The following is a 21,033-nucleotide window of genomic DNA, read 5'->3' on the forward strand; positions in this document are numbered from 1 at the left end:
AGCAGTTCTTCCCTTACCTCAGGGCTGCATTGTGGCTCCATTGGCACTAGAAAGTTGAATAGGATTGGGCCCATAGACCCAAATCCTAACCAACTTTCCAGCACTGGCACAACTGTGCCAATGGGACGTGTTCTGCATCCTGCAGTTAGGTGGGGCTCACGGAGGCCTCCTCAAAGTAAGGGAATGTTTGTTCCCTTACCTCAGTGCTGCATTGTCCTTATGCCAGTGCTGGAAAATGGGTTAGGACTGCACCCTTAATCTTTCACCCAGCACCACATCACTCAGACTGCAGTAGGGGGATAACCATGGATTGTATTTGCATTTGCAGCACAATTTTTTTTTTAAAAAAAAACTACATTTTCACACAAAATAAGACCAGATGAAGAAAACCTTCAACTTCTGTCTTTGCTATGCTTTTGGGGGGGGGGGGGCTGCTGCTATTGCTGCTACAACTCAGTTACTACGGTGATTAAATTCTGCATTTCTCCAACATAAGAACATAAGAACAGCCCCGCTGGATCAGGCCAGAAGCCCATCTACTCCAGCCTCCTCACAGTGGCCCACCAGATGCCTCTGCGAGCACCCAGGACAACAAGGGACCTGCATCCCGGGGCTCTCCCTTGCACCTGGCCTTCTGAGGGAGCCTCCTTCACAAACCAGGAGGTTGCACACACCCATCACAGCTTCTAACCTGTGATGGACTTTTCCTCCATCAATTTGTGTCCATTCCCCCTTTAAAGGCATCCAGGCTAGGTGCCATCACCACATCCTGTGGCAAGGAGTTCCACAGACTAAACACACTCTGGGTAATGAACTATGGCTCATCCTTTCCTATGAGCAGCTGTTATGCCTTAAGAACCCAATCCTATGCATGGCTACTCAGAAGTAAGTCCCATTATCATCAATGTGGATAGAATTGCAGCCTTTATCCTGCTGCTGACACAAAAATGGCGCCTAATGTACGTCTCACTCCCAAATTCAGGCAATGGGATTCTCAGTCTAGACTGTTTAAGTCTATGGTGTTTATTTAACGGCCTTCCCAGTGTGAACCCGGAATTACCCCAAGCCTGCAGTGGAGGTGTCACTCTGCCTTTATAGCTCTATGTTCCGCTCTTCCCTACAGCGGAGACCCCTCAGTTTTGCCTGAGCGCCTTCCTCCCCCTCAGGCGACAGGTGGAGGGGGCGGAGTCACTTTGGCGCATGCGTGCTGGCCGAGGGGGTGCGCCTCGCCGCCATTTTGTGTGGCCGCCGGGCGGGCGCGCGGCTGTTTCCGGGTTGGAGGCCCCGGGTGAGAGAAGCCCGCAGAGGGCAGCGGCCCTTCTGACCTTATGCGGCGCTCGGGCTGGTGAGGAGGAGGAGGAGGGCTCTTGATGAAGAGGGGTGACCTTTGACCTGTGGGCCCCCCTGGAGGTCAGGCTTGGGAGGTGTGAGGACAAGAGGTAGGGCGGGGGGCTGGTGGTGGGCTGGGCAGTCCAGGCCCTGGTGGGGGGGCAGGCTCGTCCTTGTGTTGGGGGCGTGGTGAAGGGGGGCTCTTGGTGGCCTGATTGGGGTGGTGGGGTGGGGTAGACAGGGCTGTGGTTTAGCACCTGGGCTGGTTGAGGTCGCAGTTCTGTCCACTATCATGGGACTTACTTCTGAGTAGACCTGCATAGGACTGGGCTCTCAATCAGGCTGCAATCCTATCCACACTTTCCTGGGAGTAAACCCCACTGACTGTCATGGGACTTACTTTTGAAGAGACATGCTCACGATTGGGCACTGAGTTGGGGGGTGAGAATCAGCAGTGTTTGATGTTCAGCTGTCTGGATTCTTTTAGTCCTTTTTTGGGGGGGGGAGAACAGGACATTACATATTGGATGAATGGGGTAAGGGTAGTGGGTACATCTTGCCTTTGAATGGGTGGTTCAGAAACCTCTGATATCTTGGTTAGCCACATCATAAAAAATGGTGGTATAGATGAATGTTGTTTTCCAGGTAAGGACTGTGTTGGGATATGAAGTTTTTGTGAGTGAATTGTCCATTGGCTTATAAATAGGGTTGCCACCTACAATGGGGGACAAAGGACCTATATTATTATTATTATTATTATTATTATTACAGTATTTATATACCACTTTTCAACAAAAAAGTTAACAAAGCAGTTTACAGACAGAATCAAATAACTAATGGCTCCCTGTCCCAAAAGGACTCACAATCTGAAAAGGTGCAAACAACCACTAGAAAAGTCACTGCTGGGGTGAGGCGAACCAGTTACTCTTCCCCTGCTAAAAAGCGGAGCACCCACCTGAAATAGTACCTCTTGCCCAGTTAGTAGAGGTACCTTTAACTATTGTACAGAAGATGGGATTTTGGCAGGTGCAGCTTTTTAAACCCTTCCATGTTGAACAGCACCTGCCAAAATTTCCACTTCAGAACAGTGGTTAAAGGTATAGGCACTCTGTCCCACTTTGTATCTGGTAACCCATGTTACCAGATACATGTTAGTTCATGTTACTTATAACATGAATAAGAATGAGTGAATGTGAAAATTGTGGGAATGTGGATAAGTCACATTTATGATTTATTGTGGTTTATTACCATGTTGGGTGGTAAACTGAGGGGGAGTAGGTGTGTGTGTGTGTGAGTGAGTGACAGGTTAGTGAGGCAGAACAAAGTGGTCATGGGCTGAGAGGTCTGTATGTGGGAGATTTGTTGAAATTTTGGTGGGGTGTGTATCCCTGGGAGTGCTGGAGTAGTGATTGGTGTAGGTGAGGGTGTGGCATGAGAAACTACCCTTTCTCTCTCTTCGGTTTCCAAGTTGTAGGGAGTTACGTTCATAGATTATGGGCACAGATTAAGAGTACTGTATGTCCTCCCTTGCAACTTTGTCCATAATCTGTTGCTCATGATTCTTGTATGAAGTGCTGAAAACCCTGCAGGCAGAGAGATGGGATATGTTTTCTTGAGAATGCTTCCTTCTGAAGGTGTGTTTATGTGTGTGTTGAATCCAGTATGCTTACTGACAGTCTCCTGAATTTTTAGTTGTCTGTTATAGTCCTTTCAGTGTTCTTCCCAATCAAGAAGTAACATCCTTTTTATCCTTTTTTGCTTGTTGTCCTTTCTCTATTCTTAAAAAAAGTCTTTTTTGCACTTCCTTAACATTAACAACCCCCCTCCTGTCCCACTGCAGGTGGAGGTTGAGCTGCCTTTCTTAGGATGCTATGCATGTCAGTCTGGTTGTGGTGTGTGCTGACTGAATGTGGAGTTTTCCACATTCCAGCATACTTGGGAGTGGAGGATGTGAAAAGATTGGTCAGAGAGAAATCCTGGTAGTGGAATGAGAGATTTATCAAGTTAGCTTGCTACCAAAAGACTTCCTCACTAGGCAGAATCATAGCTTTTTTTATATACCTGTTTGCCTAGTGCTTCCTCTTTCCTCTGCCCCTCTTATAATTTGAGAGTTGGACCTAGACCTGGAAGATCCAGGTTCAAATCCCTGAACAACTACAAAGCTTCCTTGGTGACCTTGGGCCAGTCACTATCTCCCATCCTCACCTACCTCACAGGGTGGTTGTGAGGACAAAGGAGGGAAGGAACTATGTTTATCACCCTGGGCTCCCTGGAGGAAGGGTGGTTTAAACATGTGAAAAAAGTTGGAGCCTTGCTTGCTGTGGATCATGTTGAGAATCTAGTAAGGTGGTGGAGTAGAATAAAGGATTTTGGTCTGGGTTCAACCAAGTGTTTAATTTGTTAGGAGGTTTTAGGTAAGTTACAATTTCTCAGATTCCCCATGTTATCAAATGATCATGATGGCTGACTTTGCAAAGCATTATGCATTTGAAAAGTGTTATGTTAATGTTCCTGTTGGAGTGTTTGTTATGACATTTCTAATATGCAAAGCACTTCCTAGTTATATCTGCATGTGTAGCTATTTGCATGACAATGGTGGTCAATTGTATTCCAAAACAGCAAAATCTTGCCACAGGTCCAGACCTAAGTTGCACAGGCATCTGTTCACAGTGAGTTTAGGTACTGGACCACCAGTCCCAGTGGGAAATTAATTAGGTCGCAATTCTAGATTCACCAACCCTTGGTTGTCAACACTGTTCTTGAACTGACTCGAAGCCTGCTTTCCCTTGGTACCAGCTCTAGAATAATGTGTGTATGTCCTTACAGTCCTTGTATGTACTTCTAACCTCTCTGACCCATTTAAGTCTTTCTTTGCCTACATTCTTGTCTGAACCCTGTTGCGCTTCCACCCTCCAAGATTAGCTGCTATACAAAGATGCTGGTCCTCATGCTGGTCATAACTAAGCAGGCTACCATGCTTTTCACACCTTTCTAAAACTGGCAAAACAAATTGCTGTTGGCAGATCTCTAGGTAAAGAGTAGCCTGGTCTATATCTAAAATTGATCCTGCGCGCCGGCTCTCTCTTTACCTAAACTAGCTTTTCACTTCCTTGGCAGAAGCAGCATTGTTTTCAACATTGGCATGTTAACCATCAACAGTTACAATTCTATGACACTATAATAATTGAATAATATAATAATTGAATGCAATGCGACCCAAACTTACCTTCACTGCAACACCCTCTGTGCTTCAGTCATCACAGTGGTGATGACATACTATAATGACACCATTGCCAGCTGAAGATTATGGAGAAGCACTGAAAATGGCAGTAAGAGGTGGGCCCTTCATGCACCAAGCACTGTCTTCCAAGTCGAGCTTCTTATTGCCAGTTTTCAGTGCTGCATTGGGTGACACTATGACAGAAAAGGTTTTGTGTCTTATGCCTGTCTGCTCCATATCCAGTGGGACAGAGAGAAGGGCCTCAGAAATAACAGTAGTCTATTGTGCAGGTTTGTATGGGAATAGGTGATTCCTAAATAAACATTCTCCCGGGCTGTTAAAGGCTGTAAAGTTCAAAATGACCATCTTGATTTGAGTCTGGAAACAAACTGGCAACCAGTGAGACTGCCCAAAGCCTGTTAAATAATCCAACCTGTAAGTGACTAGTGCATGACTGAATAGTGTCTCAACCCATTTAGCTGCATTTATCAACCGGGGCCAGCCGTTGCCACCTTTCATCTCACATAGTCTTGGTGTCTTTGCTATGTTCAGTAAGCTAGAATTAATATATGTTGTATAAAGTGTGTACATACACCAGTAAACTCTGGTTTGCAAGTGACTCGATATGGACTCTGGGTTTCCAGGGAATTAAAAACTGCGTTGTTGCAATGATTAAGGGTAGGTGTCTGTATTCAACACAAAACAAGTGAAACCTGCAGAACTGTACAGTTTCTAAGCCAGCAACTTTCAAAATGTGTCCTTCGGAACCCAAGGTTTCCTTCAGAATTCTTGGGGCTTCTTAAATTGAAGATCAGTTATGGCAAATTAACTTTTGTGAAAGCTAGTTTGACTATCACAACTGATTTTTCCTCCAGAATACATGGCTTCCAAGGCATTGAGTTTTTCTTAGTTTTCTTAGATCCCAATCTTATACTTACCGTGCATCCACAGTGAAGATTCTCTGTTGGCACTGAATGTCATAAAACTGTCAGTGCCAGTCGGAAAAGGTGCTCCTTCAGCATGCTGCACAGTGCATTGCTGGGAACACCTGTGGGAAGGCCTGTGCCTTCCTGGCCACATTGGAGCTTCTCCTGCTGATCACCAGAGCATGTAAGTGGCAGGAGGGTGGAACGAGAGCAAGGAGGAGCAATACAGAAGGGGGTAGGCCAGTGGTTCTCAAACCGGTAGGTCATGACCCACCAGTTCGTGTAATGCTTCCCCTGTCCCTTTAAGGGGCGGGGGAAGGGGAGGGACAGCTAAGGGGGGCACGAGCGGAGTGCTTTGCACTTACGTACTTCAAGAAGGCAGGGCTGCAAGAGGTGCAGGTAGCCCTGTGCAGGGCTCCCCGAGGCTTGGAATGTTTGCTAAAAGTGGGCGCAAAGCACTTCTGATTTGCACCTCCTGCAGCCTGTTGCAGCCCTGCCTACATAATGTGAGTGCAAAGCAGCCCCCTCACCCCCCCTTAGCAATGTGATCCTGGGGATTGAATTGCTGCCCTAGCCCCTCCCCCGCAAGAACTTACTGAGGGAGTAAAGCTCCCTCAAAGTTTGAGAACCTCTGGGATAGGCAGATCGGACCCAGGAGGGGGGTAGGATTGGTGCTGCCACTGATTTCCTAACCTCCTTCCCAGACCCAATCCTGCAGTATGGGTGCATGTGGACTTTCGACAGCTATTTATCTGTTGCAGGTCCAAATAGACCCATCCGTGCCATGGAGGTTTACCCAAAGGAGGTCTCCAGGACTACCACCAGCACAGGATGCAGTGGTCACCATTTTGGTATGGCTGCATTGAAGGGGCGGTATTGGATTGGGCTGCAAGAAGAACAGTGAGGTCAAACAAACCTGACCAGATGTGTGTGTTTCCCAGAATCTTCTGTGCAAACAGCAGTTGTTTAGCAGGCAGGTCAGTATGGAACGGATTGGTAAATAGCTTAAAAATGATATATGAAAATAGAACAAGCACTCATAATACCAAACAAAAATTATCCTCCAAAGAGTCCTATAGCACCTTAATGACTAATTTATCAAATTAAGTAGGTTGTTGGCTCATACAACATCATTTGTTATCCTTTAAAATGCTGCAAAACTCTAATCATGTTACTGCTGAAACAGCAAAACTAATCTATAACAATTTCTTGGTAACCCAGGAAACCCTTCTGTGCTGGATGACTAAAAGCCATCCCAAAGTAGAACCAGTGTTACGAGAAAGTGCTTAGGCTCCAGTTTTGGCATAGCACATAGGGGAAGCACATTTCAACAGCTGTGCATTATGTATCTTGGTCTCTTTCATCAAGAAAATATCTAAGTCAATCAATCAATCAATCAATCAATCAACAGTATTTATATACCGCTTTTTAACTTAAAGTTCACAAAGCGGTTTACAGAGAAAAATCAAATAACTAAATGGCTCCCTGTCCCAAAAGGGCTCACAATCTAAAAAGATGCAAATGAATACCAGCAGGCAGCCACTAGAACAGACACTGCTGGGGTGAGGTGGACCAGTTACTCTCCCCCTGCTAAAAAAAGGAGCACCCACTTGAAAAAGTGCCTCTTACCCAATTAGCAGGGGTTGTCCTTTCCCAGTCAGTGACTTGAGCAAGCCACTCTCCCTTAGTCTCAGTTACAGAAATGGAAACTAGTATTTTACTTCAGTGTTGTGAGAATAAACCAGGATAAACATGTGAGGAACATTGGAAAAAAATGTTCAAATGCTATGCCACTTTAATATGAGCAAACGTTTCTCATATGTCAATCTATTGGTTGGGGGGAGATTAACCTTTGTCCTGTCACAGGCCATTTGTGTGTCGTTTATTCTGATCACTTTGATAGTGTGCTGAGGATGCTAAGTAGTTGGGGGAAAATTATATTTATCATAACTGAGTTGAGACAGATCTTTACCTGGCATTTCTGTTAGTCATTTGCTCAGGGTCGGTAATAATTCACTCTAAAAATGAAGCAGTTCCTACCAATTTTGTAGCTTATCAGGTATTCAAGCAGCTTTCTGTCCCATTATATTTAATGGTCTTACCCTCATGTTTTCTTCCTATTTCTCTCTTTTCTGTGCTGCCTTTCCTGCATCTACATCTCACCTTGGCAAATACTTTCCAGATTTTGTGCAAATTTGAAATACTAGCCTTCCAGTTGCTCTTTTAAGGCTTACTGAAATGATTGTATTGAAAGATAGTAAGCTTTTAGAGCCAGTCTACTTTATCAGATGGTGGCATGGAGCTGTGGACTGAACGTCAGAACATTTGAATGTTCATGTTCTTCCTTCATCTTTGAGGGACAGTTACTTGTACTACAAAGTTACTTGCACGGCACACAATTAGAAGTGCCTTCTCTTGTCTTAATCTGCACATGGGGCTGTAGGTAGTGACAGAGCATCTGCTTTGCTTGCACAAGGTCTAAGTTTCAGTCTCTGGCATCTTTACATAGGGCTGGGAGAGACCTCTGGATGAAACCCTAGAGTGCTACTATAATTGACAGTAGCACTCTGTGGTTTCAACCAATACTGAGCTATGTGGACCAATGCTCTAATTTTGGTGTACATCACTAATCTCACTATTGGGGGAGAGGCAACCAAACTCCTTTTTAGGCCCTTGTTGTCACTTTTCCAGCTTCAGCTCCCCATGCACAACACAGGAAAGTACGTCACAGAGTTTTTGTGAATGAATGAATAAATTCCTGTTTTGCATATCATGCTATTTTGCATGCTCCAGGCATCCACAGGGATTGGTCTTCCCGGTAATGGTTGCTGTCATTGTCTGGGAAGGGCAAAATGTTCACTCATAAGCTTAATATATTCTTTCTGTCAGATATATGTCCATTCATTCTGTTTCTAAAACAGTAGTCCTCTCTGCCCAGTGTGGCTTGCTGTGACTGATGTTTTGTGCAAGATTTTATGTACACTACTTCAGTAACTTTGCAATTGAAAGTGCTGAAGCTATAGGTGGTGGTGTTCGATTTTTCTGATGATGTTGCTAATAGCACACTGGGCACTTGGGTCTATATTGTGCTCTGATGTGATTTTTGTTAGTGTTCTTGTGTAGTTGTCCTAAGTTAAAGGATTGCTGGTGTGTCAGCATTGTTCTACTCCTCACAGCCTCTCAGAGTTGATCAGTCTCCAAAATTAGTTTATAGTATCAAGGTTATGATACATTGTATCGTATGATACTTTCTGGAGAGCTCAATCTGTGGTGTTCTGCTGCTTCTCTTGTGCAGTTTATGATGTATTCGTTGTGCCCTAGGTATTGGTATTCATAGCTTTTGCACTTTGGTTGTTCACTCTCACTGGGTCATATCTTAGACTGAGCTATAAATTGTATATGAACTGTGCCATGTGTTTGCATCATTGTTGGGAATTGAAAGATGCGGTTATAAAGCATGGATTGGGTATACACTATAGAACTTTCTGTCTTATGGCTGATTGCAGCTCATAATATGAACTGGCTTTCTGTATAAGGTAATTTACTGAGTGATTGTAAAGTCCTTTTAAAAACAGTATGATTTCTAGAAACTCTATATTCCTTAGCCTCCTCAAGTAAGGAGTTTGAAATCTTGATGGAATCTCATGAGGAATTCTTCACCTTGAATCCAGTTTAGGAATGTCCTCTATACACTGAGGTATATGGTGAAGGCAAGTGGTAGCTTCTTGGGAAGCACTGCTGTTAGTTTTGGTGTATGTTTAAAATATTTGTCCCACTTTCCTCTCCCAATTGGGAGGTGGCTTGAAATCAAGTCTACCATAAGCAAACTTTTATAATACGTTGCCCTATGTGTATTAATGACTGTGTTTTGAATTTGTTGGTGTAATTTATTCAGAGATTTTATGTATTTGCACGTGAGGGCAAAGCATGACAGTACAGTGACAGTGAGAGCAATTAATGACTCATGTTTAATCTCCTGCCCTTCCTCCAAAGAGCTCCAGGCAGTTTACATAGGTTAACCAAATTTTATCTTCAGGACCCTGCAGGGCAAGGCAGATTAGACTGAGAGACAGTGATTCTTACAGTAGTTAGTTTCATGGCTGTATGGGGATTTGAACCCAGGTTTCCTCAGTCTTAAGCCAATATAACTGTTGTGCCACCCTAGCTTAGTTGCTCTGTCTGGAATGATGATCATGAGTTGCCTGTAATCTGTTCTCACGCAGGATGTTAACACAATGTTGGATTCAATATCCATGATAGCTGAGATGTTTCCTTCCAGGCATTCCTTAATGTTGCTCTCTGAAGCTGTTTTCTGAGATAATGTAGAATGAACTGGAATACTTGGCTTATAAATTTTTAGCACCAGATGAAAGGTACAATTTTAGTTGTATTGTTGTCTCTTATGTCGACTGAAAAGAGCTTCTGTAACTTCAGCACATCTACTCTCATTTATTAGCTTATTTGGCAATGATATTTAGATTTATGAGATTTTTAGTGGCCCTTGGTTCCATTAAGGGAAGGTTTTGCATACTTGGAGATTTCTTGTTTTATGACTTGGGCTTATCAAACACAATCTACATGAAATTCTGGTTTTAGCAACATGGCTTGGTCTGGACATGATGTTAAATCATTGCATAGTTCTCCATTTTGGAACTATTAAGTGGCAAAAGAAAGTTGTGGATTTACTATGTATCTGCATTATGTGGAAGAGTTTTGGAGGGCATAAGAGTTGCCCACAAGAAAGTGTAAAATGCTCTTCTATCCTTGGTGGAACATGCAGCTTGATAAGTTAATGTGATCTGGAGTATCTTGATTTCCTAAGTTTGTGGTCCATTGTTATATCTGTCTGTATAGTTCAGGGGTGTCCAAAGTTTTTGCCGGAGGGCCACATCATCTGATGCTTTGTCGGGGGGAAAGAAGACTCTGCCTTTGCACTGTTTTGCACCAGAAGTCTGCTGAGAAATTCTGGGTGATTGATCACTTTCCATATTATGTTTCAGCTTTTTTACTGTGCTGGTTTTCAATCACTGTTTCATACATGAATTGATGACCAAAAATTAGCTATTGGGGCTTTCACAGCCAACTAGCTACCTCCCTTCCTGCCTTGCCGGTCCTTGGAAGGCATTCGTGTCTTGCAAGGCATTCTGGAGCATGACCTGCCTTTTTCTACCATTATTCAATTCTTTTTCAAGTACTCTAAAGGTCCTGTTGAGTGTCCCTGGGAGTACACGAATACCAGGTTGGGAACCACTATTTTACTGGTGTGTTGTTTACAGTGCACTTACTCTGATAGTGCTTACAAAAAGGTGATGAAGACCAGAATTTTAAAAGAATAAAAATGCTTCTTATGATCTTTTGCTATGTTCTTAATAAATTAGAGACTACAGTTCTTAGGTAACAGTTAGTGGTGGGTTATTTTTCAGGATCTGGCCTCAAATAAAATCGGACAAAACTATAGTCTGACACCCCCCTAAGTTTAACCCCCGACTTATCCGAGGGTCATAGAAAATACCATGATGGTTGGCTCAAAACCTGCCCTCGACTTATCTGTGGGATCGACTTATAGGCAAGTGTTTGCGGTGCTTCAGTTTGATGACAATTAATGTAATTTAATTCATCCAGGACTTCAGAATGAAAGTGGGAATTGCATGTATGCCAGTGTACATTTTAAAAAAAACAAAACCCTTCACATGGATAGCTTGTATATTTGGGCAGTTAGGTTAGAATCTTTCTCCCAAGTGTGCTGGCTTTCCAAAGGTGTGGAGTTCTCAGTGGGAAAATGTTTCAACGTGCAGTCTCTCCTTGCATGCATTCTGAAGTGGTACAGTCCTGGGTAGTACTTTATCTGAGGCTGTGTTTCCAAGTGGGGGTTACAGTTTTTTTAATGCAGCTTATAGCCTAGTGCCTTTGGTTGTTCTCCATTTCTCCTTGCAGGAACCTTTAGCATGTGAAAACATTAAAAAAAAGGGATGCCCATTCTTGTAGTGGCTGTCTGCAGCAGGAGTGCAGGGTCTTCCTTGAAGAGCTCATCCTTCCACTTAATGTGAAGATTACTCGAATAGTATCTACCCCTTTCCAAGATATTGCTGTTTGATTCTATATGTGCTAGTCCTAACCAGAGTGGCAATCCAAGTAAATATACCTTTCTGTTGCAGATTGATTCACTTTGGAGAACCTTGCATGTTTGAACTTTGAACTTTTTTTTTTAAGGAATACACTCCTATGTATAAAGCATATGCAAGCAGAAACATGGACATTCATGAATAGCACTGTCTGAACTATCAACATAATGTCTTTCGCTCAAATTCTGTCAAAGAATGTGTGGGAAATGCAGTGATTGGATAATCATGTTTTGAAAAGTTTGTCTTGTTCAAAGATTCTTTGAGGACCTTGAGCAGGATCTTAGTGTTAAAATGTTGTCAGCTCATATGGAAATTTCATCTGTGTTGGCCTAAGTATTGGAACTGAATGTGATCTTAAACTTTTTTGCTCTGTGTTGCACCTGCCCTGGCATTTGTGCAGGAGTCAGATAATATACAGTACTGAATTTGGATGGGGGAAAGACAACTTAGGAGTCCTTTTATTTCCTTGGAGTGCCTGCCTTTTATCCCCCAATGTGGTTGAGAGTGCTTTTGGCAAGATGCTGTGCATTGTGGCTGCTGTGTCGAGAGTCCTCATTTAACCTGCATCAGGCTGTGCTTGAGAGGCCTGACCATTCATGCGGCAACTCTACTAGCCCTTGCCAAAGATACCAACCTAAGCAAATGTTCCTCACATCACAAGTTGATTTAATTTAAGGTGCAGTGATGCCCTACTTGGCATGTTCAGACTGATGGGAGTATGCCCTCTGAGGCCCTGCCACCTGAGCCTATCTCTTGTGGTAGTCTCATCTTGGATTCGGTTTCTCACAACCTGGAAGATCCAGCTTCACTTTTCTAGCAGCAAAGCTTTAGAAATAAGTGGTGTTGTATGTATGGCTTTTCAAGTGCCAGACAGCCAGCTTCTTATGCCTAAGCAACGGCAGAGGAATCTGTCTTCTTCTGAGTCAGACTCTTGATCCATCTCACTCAGTATTGTCTGTACTGACTGGCACAATAGAATGGCATATTTGAGACGGCTTCAAGACCATGGCTGAACTGGAGCTAACCTGGGGATAGCTTCTTAGCAGACATGCCCACAGTCTGTAAGGGACCCTGGGGCTCAGTTTTGTTATTGTGCTACTACTAATCCAGACTGCACTGGAAGACTTCCTGGTCTGATACCTTTCCTTAAGACAGAATGTTCTATAGACAAAGCTACACCCATACTGTCCAGTATGACTACTGAATAGATAGACCCATGAAATGTGTCAGAGGAGAAGCAGCCAAGATGCTCCACACTAGCCTTATTTCAGGGACTGTTTAGAGAACAGCAAGTTGGCAAAGCCCTACAACACTGGGACAGGGAAAGATAGAGTTTCTGGTCAGATTTGGAGCATGCTCCTCTAGGTTAATCAAGGTGTTCTAAGGCAGAGCACTCATTTCCTGAAGCTGTGTGATTAAGTGAGTAAGAACCAGTCACTTCCCCTCCTTTTCAGGTGATCATGCTATGAAACTGGTCATGCTGCCCTCATGCTATTACGGTGACTTCAGGGGCAACGTGTCTTTGCATGTTTGTAAAACCAAGAGCATAACTTCCTAGCTGGAGAAGGGCAGAAGCAAGAGAATGTTTTGGTTCAGGCATCTGTAGGTGAAACTGACCATATTGTGCTTTGTTGCTTCTTGATTGTAATTTTCCAAGTAGGTACCTTTAACGTTTACTCCAGCTTGCAGTTGTGGTGATTTGTTGGTACTTGTAAAAAACCCTGTAAATGTAAGAAATGTTGGTTCTGTTTTTATGGTGTCTGCGCTGATCAGGTTGCAATTCTCTTCATGTTTAACTTGGAGGAAATGCTGTTGAATGCAGTGAGAATGTGTGTAGGCATGCTCTGAAATTTCAGGTTGTCTGAAGGGGATTAGCATCACTGGATGATGACCAGATGTCTATCTGGTTTTGGGTATAAATATGTCTATTTAAATTGCTTTTAATCCAGTTTTTTTTCTCACTCCACGCATGCTGCATTTCTATATCGTAGACTAATGGGCTGAAAAGGGGGATTGAACACCTGAGAAAAAGTTGAGCATGGGTGGATAAGAAGTAGTTAATACAGTTGCCTCTTAATACAACTGGTACTGTATAATACTTCTTAATATACCAGTTGTAGTGGATCAGTGTGCCTTCATTTCTTGCTAGTGGGCTAGGCAGAGATGACTGGTGTATCACTGTGGGATTCCAGATGCTGGAATAAATGGGCCTTTGACCTGATCCAGCAGAGCTCTTCCTGTGTCCTTATTCCTTTTGGCACTAGGAAACTGGGGCAGGTAACCAGTTGATCCTGCTGTCATAGGGCAGTGGTTCTCAACCAGTGGTATGGGTACCACCAGTGGGTGGTGTCTGGTGGTCCGCACAGGACACCTGAACACCTGTTGTCAGCAGCAAGACCACCAATGCAATATGACAAACAGCAGTAGAAGGCTTGGCTCAGTGGGCAGAGCTCCAAAGCATGCTTTTCTGCACTCAGAAAAACCCTCCTGACATCCTGAGCCTTGTACTTATGTTATATTTTGCCTCCCAACCTGGAAGTAATGGGTGATGATGTCATTGCCAGTTACTTCCAGTGGTAGTTCCCATAAGTGGACCATGACAAATGGTAGAGGACAGATGTTGAGAAACAGTCATAGAGTCCTCTTGTTTCAGCTTGCTGGATGGGGCAAAAATTTATTTTATGCCAGCTTAATAGTTTGATTCAATCAGCTGAAAGTCTGACAATAAATTGATCAGAATGTCTTTTAATTGTCTTGAATCCATGGTGTCTACCCTGTTAACATGTATAAAGGCAATCACAAATGTGCAAACAAATGAGTCAGTGTTGCAAATAACAAAAATAAGCAATGGAATAGAAGGGTGTATATTCTTACAGAAGATTACAAGCTGACTGTTCCTAGCCAGCTAACTTGGTTGTGGGAGGCCACCTTGAAGGTTAAAGGGCTTACCTGTCATGGGTGAGGAGCTTTCATTCTTGCGCAGATGTCTCACACTATTCACAAAATAAAGATTCCCCCCAAAACCAGCATTCCTTGGGGCTTCTATCGAGCAGCTGAATCCTATGATGCACCAGTGCCCGGTGGTACTGAAATGGCTGCCACTATATCCTATGGGGCTGGGGCAGCTGCTGGAGTCTCCTCAGGGTAAGGGAATGATTGTTCCCTTACCCCATGTTGAGCTCTGCAGTTGGCAATGGGTTGCCTTGGAGCTGTGCCCACTATTTAATGGGCGCAGAACTGAGGAGGCCCATGTCAGCCTTTTGGGCTCTGGATGGGGCATAGAATTTGGTGGCAGACTCTGCTGCTGTCCCCTCCCCCTGGGTCTGATCCTCCCTTTAGTTCGTCCTCGCTCTGCCCAGTTCCACTTTCTCCCTCCCCCCCCCCCAAAAGCCTCACCCCCAGCTGGTGGAAGCACTCTTTGTCTTTTGCCAGCTGCTTCACTCTGAAGGCTAAATCTTTCCTTTTCTACTAACTTCTGAGTTACACACAGGTCACTTGTTTTCACAAGGGAGGCTAGTAAATAGCCTGATCTAGCAGGTTAACTCATTTGATTAGTCACCTATGGCAAATAAGAATCAATCCCAGGAGACCAAGCAGGAAAACTTTACAAAAAGTAGTGTGCCCCTCCATCTTTTGACTCTAAGTGAGTGACTTAGGAGTATGTGTAGGGGCAAGCAGATAGTAAAAATTTTATAGGGAGTCATTTTGTGTCAAATCATCACACTTAATAATAATTTTCTACCTCATTCTCAGATTTTTGATAAGACTTCTCATACTTAATGAACCTATGTAGTTATTGAAGAAATGCATTTTTTTATTTTTAAACTCAGAGAAAAAATATGCAGCATTTGTCTAAATTTTTATTTGAAAAATGGCATGCGAGTGATACTTTATCTGTAAATCAGACACTAGTTGAGATACAGTGCTAGGAGTGGTCTCATTTTAAAACATCTTTAGTGAGTGTTCTTGTGATAAACAACACAATGTGTTTAATAATTTTTTTAATTCAATTTAAAGTTTTAAAATCAATTTTCTCAACTGGACATTTTTAATATAAATTAACTTTAATATGAGGTCATGCCCAGATCTGTATCCCCACTGGCATCTGATTTACAGCTACTTAAAAGTATCACTAGCATGCTATTTTTTGATAAAATTCTGAAAATTTACATAGCTATAAAATCTCACATAAAGATGATTGGCCACTGAAAATTAGTATTTTTACATTTACACCATAAGATTAATAATAATAATAATAATAATAATAATAATGCAGGTATTTATATACCGCCTTTCTTGGTCGTCAGATTTCTCCTCAGACTTTATTCAAGGCAGTTTACAAAGGCAGGCTGTTCTAAATCCCCGTAGGGATTTTTACAATTGAAGAAAGGTTCTATTTTTCAAGAACCACAACATTTCAGATGGATCTTTCTGTTCTGGTATCACATTCTGGCCTCCTGTTTCCTCCCACACAAGCTGACAAGCAGCTCCTTCATCTCTCGCATGGAGGGCAGCCAAGACGCTTCTTCACTCACACCAAAGAGCAGGTGGAATAACTCGGCTTGGCTTGTCAGCTGCTTCAAGGTCTCACCATTCATGCTGTAGGTGGCCTCGAACTGGCGACCTGCGGATGTTATCTTCAGACAAATGGAGGCCCTACCCTCTAGACCAGGGGTGCTCAATAGGTGGATCGCGATCTACCGGTAGATCGCGAGGCAAAATGAGTAGATCATGGAGTGCTGACCCCCCCCCTTCAGGTGCCTCTGGGAGGAAATGCCGGGAGTAAGGCCCATTGTACTCAATGGTGCTTACTCCCAGGTAAGTGTGACTAGGATTGCAGCCTCACAGCCTAATCCTAGGCATGTCTACTCAGGAGTAAGTCCTGTTATACTCAGTGGGGCTCAAGGTACACCAACATACATTGTACACATAAATGTTATATGTTATGATGGCGCGAACATTGTAAAAAAAACTCTGGTAGATCTCCGGGCCTTGCTGGGTTTCAAAGTAGCTCTCGAGCCAAAAAAGTGTGAGCACCCCTGCTCTAGACCATACCTCCTGCCCCAAATAAGCACCCGAAATTTCATAAAAATCTAAGGAGGTTAGTTAGAAAAAGTATAGTGAGTATGGAATGACCCCTAGGGTAATAACTTTTATAGATTTGTTTGCAGGTATGATGTAAGGGAAAGTTATGAAACTTGCATTTGTGTTTTCAAACTTATGGTTTTAACCAAAGTCCTTGTTGTATTACATTATCTCCCTTTCCTTTACAGTAAACCCCTAATTGTGTCTTTGCATTCCACTGTTGCATTTTGCTTGACTCCTAGGAAAAACTGCACTTGGATATTTGTGAAGAAGCACCCCAGCCCTATTGTGCTACATAGCAAACTTGCAAGGGATGGTGTTCCTTATGATGCCTATCGCACGTAGCAAAAACTGCATGGAAGTTATTACGACTTTAATGAAGTTATAACCAGAGCTGTGGAGTTGGTACCAACTTCGCCTCGACTCAACCCCAAAACTGCTTCCAACTCCACCCCTGCTTAGTGAGAGTCAGAAGCAGTTTTGAACTGAGGCAGAGTCAATACCTACTCTACAGGCCCTGGTTATAACTTCCCTAGAAGAATGCTGGAAGTGGAGCCCATAATGCTTGAGCATGCCCAACTCTATGCTGAAGTGCAAACAGCTTTGCATGCATTTTTGATGGAAATAGGAACAGAAGGTATCTAATCACTAATGTGTCCATTGTATCGTAAGCCATATCATGGGGAAGGCAGCTGATATGCATACCATCTCTTTAAACCACAAGGGTTGGAAGTTAGCTTTTAAAAATCAGATTTTTCTGGAGTCTGATATGTACTCACAAGTTGTATCTAGCCTGAAAGCCATGACTCTTCTTGTCTGCCGTGAGCAAAGTCTACTGCAGATGCGTGCTCCTGCTTCTTCTGTTAGTTTCAGCAGATCTTACCTTGCACTTCTCTTACCCTGGTGGACTGGGTCTGTAGACCAAGGAATTGCTAACTCATGTATCTTCTTAAAGTGGGCACAGCTGAGGTTATAAATGTTAAGAACTCAGTTTTTGATCATTCACTCTTAGCTGTCTTTTGACCAGCATTTGAAAAGCTTTATGCTACTTCTAGCAGGACTAGATATTAGTCAAGGTATCTAATCACTTATGCAAAATAATTCACATTCAAATACAAGGATTTCAGGAGCGTCAGCTATCTTCATGGAGGCTTCTCATTTCGAGTTCACTGGAATACCACCATCTTCTTGTCTTTGTGATTCTTGCTTTGGCAGGCAGCTGCTGAAGCCAGGTGCATTCCAGTAGCATTAGTCTTCCTTGAATGAAATAGTTCTGACTGATGTGACTTGATGTTGTTCAACCTGTGGTTTCGACAGGTATCGGCACTGTACTGCCTGGGATGAGTCATGCCTTTTCCTGTATCTGTTTCCTCTGTTGTATTGCATATTTTGTGATGTGGTATCTGGTGGAGCTTCATGTCTTTCAGGTTATGCAGAGCTGACATACTTGTGGGATACCAGCAAGTGTAGCGGTGCATCAAAGTGATTTCAAGTTGTACTCTCTAATCCAAATCATAAGCTAAGGCCTACTCTAGAAGGGATATTGTATTACCATCCTAGTCTGTTGACTTGTTTCTTTTTGCTTTTTGTAATGGTTTCCTTCTCTGTTTTGTTTTTAACATGTAGATTTATGAGTGACCAAAAGTCATCTTTACGCTGAGCCAGCAGGGAGTGAGGTAAAGATGCCAGTACCTCCTCCCCCTCCCCCTCCACCTGGACCACCCCCAACCTTCAGTCAGGTAGGTTCTTCTCCTGCTTTTACATGATGTCCTTCTGTACCCGCCCCCCTCCGGTTTAGCCAACAGGGGATATTGGCCACCTTCTGGTTATTAGAGGGCTAATAGCAGTGGGAAGACCATCTGTCTTCCTTGGAGCATCTTCATGCTTGGATAGTGTGGCTGGGAAAAACGTATGCCTGAAACATTTGAGGATGATAGACAGCATAAGCTGAAACATTGATCTGGTTCAGTGTAAGGCAGTTTCTTGTATGAGAAGGAGCCACTATTCAAGCATAGCTTATGTACTTGTCTGTAAACGGGTCCCGATTTTGGTCCTTGGCTGCTCCACTTCCAATGATCTGAAGCAGTGGAGCTGAGAAGTATCTGTCTGATTAGATGTTCTGGCTAGATAAACTGGTATAGGTATAGACTTAGACTTGATATTATTGCTGTCCAGCTGCATGCAATATCATCATATAGGCATAGTACAGTTCCTATGTAGCAGCTTTACTATCTATTTTGGATCAAGAGGACTGATGTGGAGCCAGCAATTAGAGTGGGATATAAATCCTTTAAATAAAATGGCAGAAGGGGATTGGGTTGAGAGATAAGGCACTGGTGGTTTGGTGCTGTTTATTTCTGTGAGACTTGAGGGGAAGTTCATGAGAATCCCTTACCCATCTATATGTTTTAGTTACACAAACGCAGGGTGCTATACACAACATTGGGCAAAACATGATTCTAGGCTGTCTTGCTCTGGTTACAGTGTGTACCTCTTCTATGTAGTCCCTTTCATTCATTGTGAGAAGCTGCCAGAGGGAAGAGAGAATGTGGCTTCTCATTTCCAAGAAGCAGCTGTTGAAGGCCTACAAAACTACTTTAGTGGTCACCTTTTCTTCATTTGCTTGCCATTTTCTTCCTTCAGGCAAACACAGAGCCTCCCAAACTGACCAGAGATGAACAGCGAGGGAGGGGGGCCTTGCTGCAAGACATCTGCAAAGGGACCAATTTGAAAAAAGTGACCCAAACCAATGACCGGAGTGCACCCATCCTTGAGAGTAAGTATGGGGGCGTTTGTAAGAGAAGGCCCTTGCTAACCAGTTGAACCAAAGTTATCTATGGTCATTAAATACCATAACCCAGTTTCCAGGTGGCACTCTTTCAGCTAAATGAGCTGAGAAAATGATTCATCAATGAGAACTTCCACAAGAAACAGCAGATAGGTTAGTGTGTATGCAATATTTATTCATACTCTGTAGCAAGTGACTTGGTTCACTTGCTTGAGTTTTCTGTAGCTTATTTACAAGCATATGCCGTGATGCAACCTCAATACTCCATCCAAGTTCCAACCACAGCTCTGAGCAAAATCCCCCCACTGTATACACTAACCTGCTTGGGTCACTCATTTGAGACATCTGGAACTATTGGCTTAGCAAGCAATTTCTAAAGTCTTTTTGCTTTTAGCTTATTGGACTCTGTGGTCTAAACTGCATAGCTTGATTGCTGGAGGAAGGCTCACTTTATCATGCTGTGACTGGGAGTCATGCAGGAGAAGGAGTCAGGCAGAAGTAATTGGACAACCATTGTATTGTTAATACAGGTGGCACCTCAGAATCTGCTCTTGGACTCCCTGCAGATACCAAAAACCGTGGGTAACCTGTAACCTGTGGTTTCGGTGCCTTTAAACCACTGGTTTCCAATCTATGATCAGTGGACCACAGGTGGTCTATGAGACCCTCAGAAGTGGTATGCAGTACCCTCAGAAAAAACAAGATCACCTTTGATCCAACATCTCAGTGAGTAAGCATTCCCCTATGGACCACCAGAGAGGGCTGAAGTGTGGATTGTGGGCAGTTCATTCTCCACCATCTCTGGTAGTCGCTGGGACAGTGCTTGCTCAGGAGATGCTCCCCGACGGACCGCCAGAGAGGACAGAGAATGGACCACCTGCAGCCTTAGACAACAAAAAAATCTTTTCTATAAATAATCTAATACGTCTAATAAATCTTCTCTGTTACAAATTTAATTGTATTTTTGTGTGTGCAGAGGGTAGGGAGTTGCATGTGGTCCACAACAATTTCAATTTTTGCCTCAGTGGTCCACAGGCCACTAAAGATTGGGAACTACAACTTTAAACCCTCCAAAGATGACTGGAACAGTGCTCTGGTCCCCTTTTGGGGGGGGGGGGGTGTTTCTGAATGAAGCCCTGAGGCAAAAAAAGCGACTTCTTGTTTCCCAAGGAAACCGGGAAACTGGAAGTTATGTTTTAATGCCTTGCAAGGCATTCTGAGGCCTGGTCGCCTTCGGAGGCCTCAGGCTGAGCCAAGTCTGGCTCAACACGGGTCCTGGGGATCCATGTTGAGACAGATCTGTGGATATAAAATCTGAGGATAAACAGGTTCAGCCTGTAGTGATGTTTATTCACTTCATTGCTGTTTGCACTGTCATTTCAGCTGGGAATGAATCCAGTACTGGTATCTTTGCTTAGTGACTGCTGTTTTAGTTAGGGGCTGTCTCATATTCTCATGTGTTGAATTAAGTATAGAGGAAGCTGCCCATGAAAACAGCACTTGATGTAGCATAACAGAAATAGTTAATGGTCCTTGCTCCAGAACTCCTAGTGCCATCTGTTT

General features: G+C 43.4%; 1 protein-coding gene across 3 annotated transcripts in view; it reads left to right on the top strand.

The window, feature by feature from the left end:
* The first annotated feature begins 1,255 nt into the window (after nucleotides 1-1,255).
* The window catches only part of WIPF2 (WAS/WASL interacting protein family member 2), a 31,113-nt gene continuing 11,335 nt past the window's right edge, over nucleotides 1,256-21,033 (top strand). Inside the window, exons 1-3 of one of the 3 annotated variants that reach the window (XM_066629059.1) lie at nucleotides 1,256-1,345; nucleotides 18,309-18,421; nucleotides 19,326-19,458. In XM_066629059.1, the coding sequence (XP_066485156.1) occupies nucleotides 18,365-18,421; nucleotides 19,326-19,458 (190 nt within the window). In that variant the 5' untranslated portion in view covers nucleotides 1,256-1,345; nucleotides 18,309-18,364. The other 2 variants (XM_066629060.1, XM_066629061.1) reach the window with 2 other exon arrangements.

This window comes from Tiliqua scincoides, chromosome 5 (assembly GCF_035046505.1).
Source record: "Tiliqua scincoides isolate rTilSci1 chromosome 5, rTilSci1.hap2, whole genome shotgun sequence".
Classification (NCBI taxonomy): Eukaryota; Metazoa; Chordata; class Lepidosauria; order Squamata; family Scincidae; genus Tiliqua; species Tiliqua scincoides.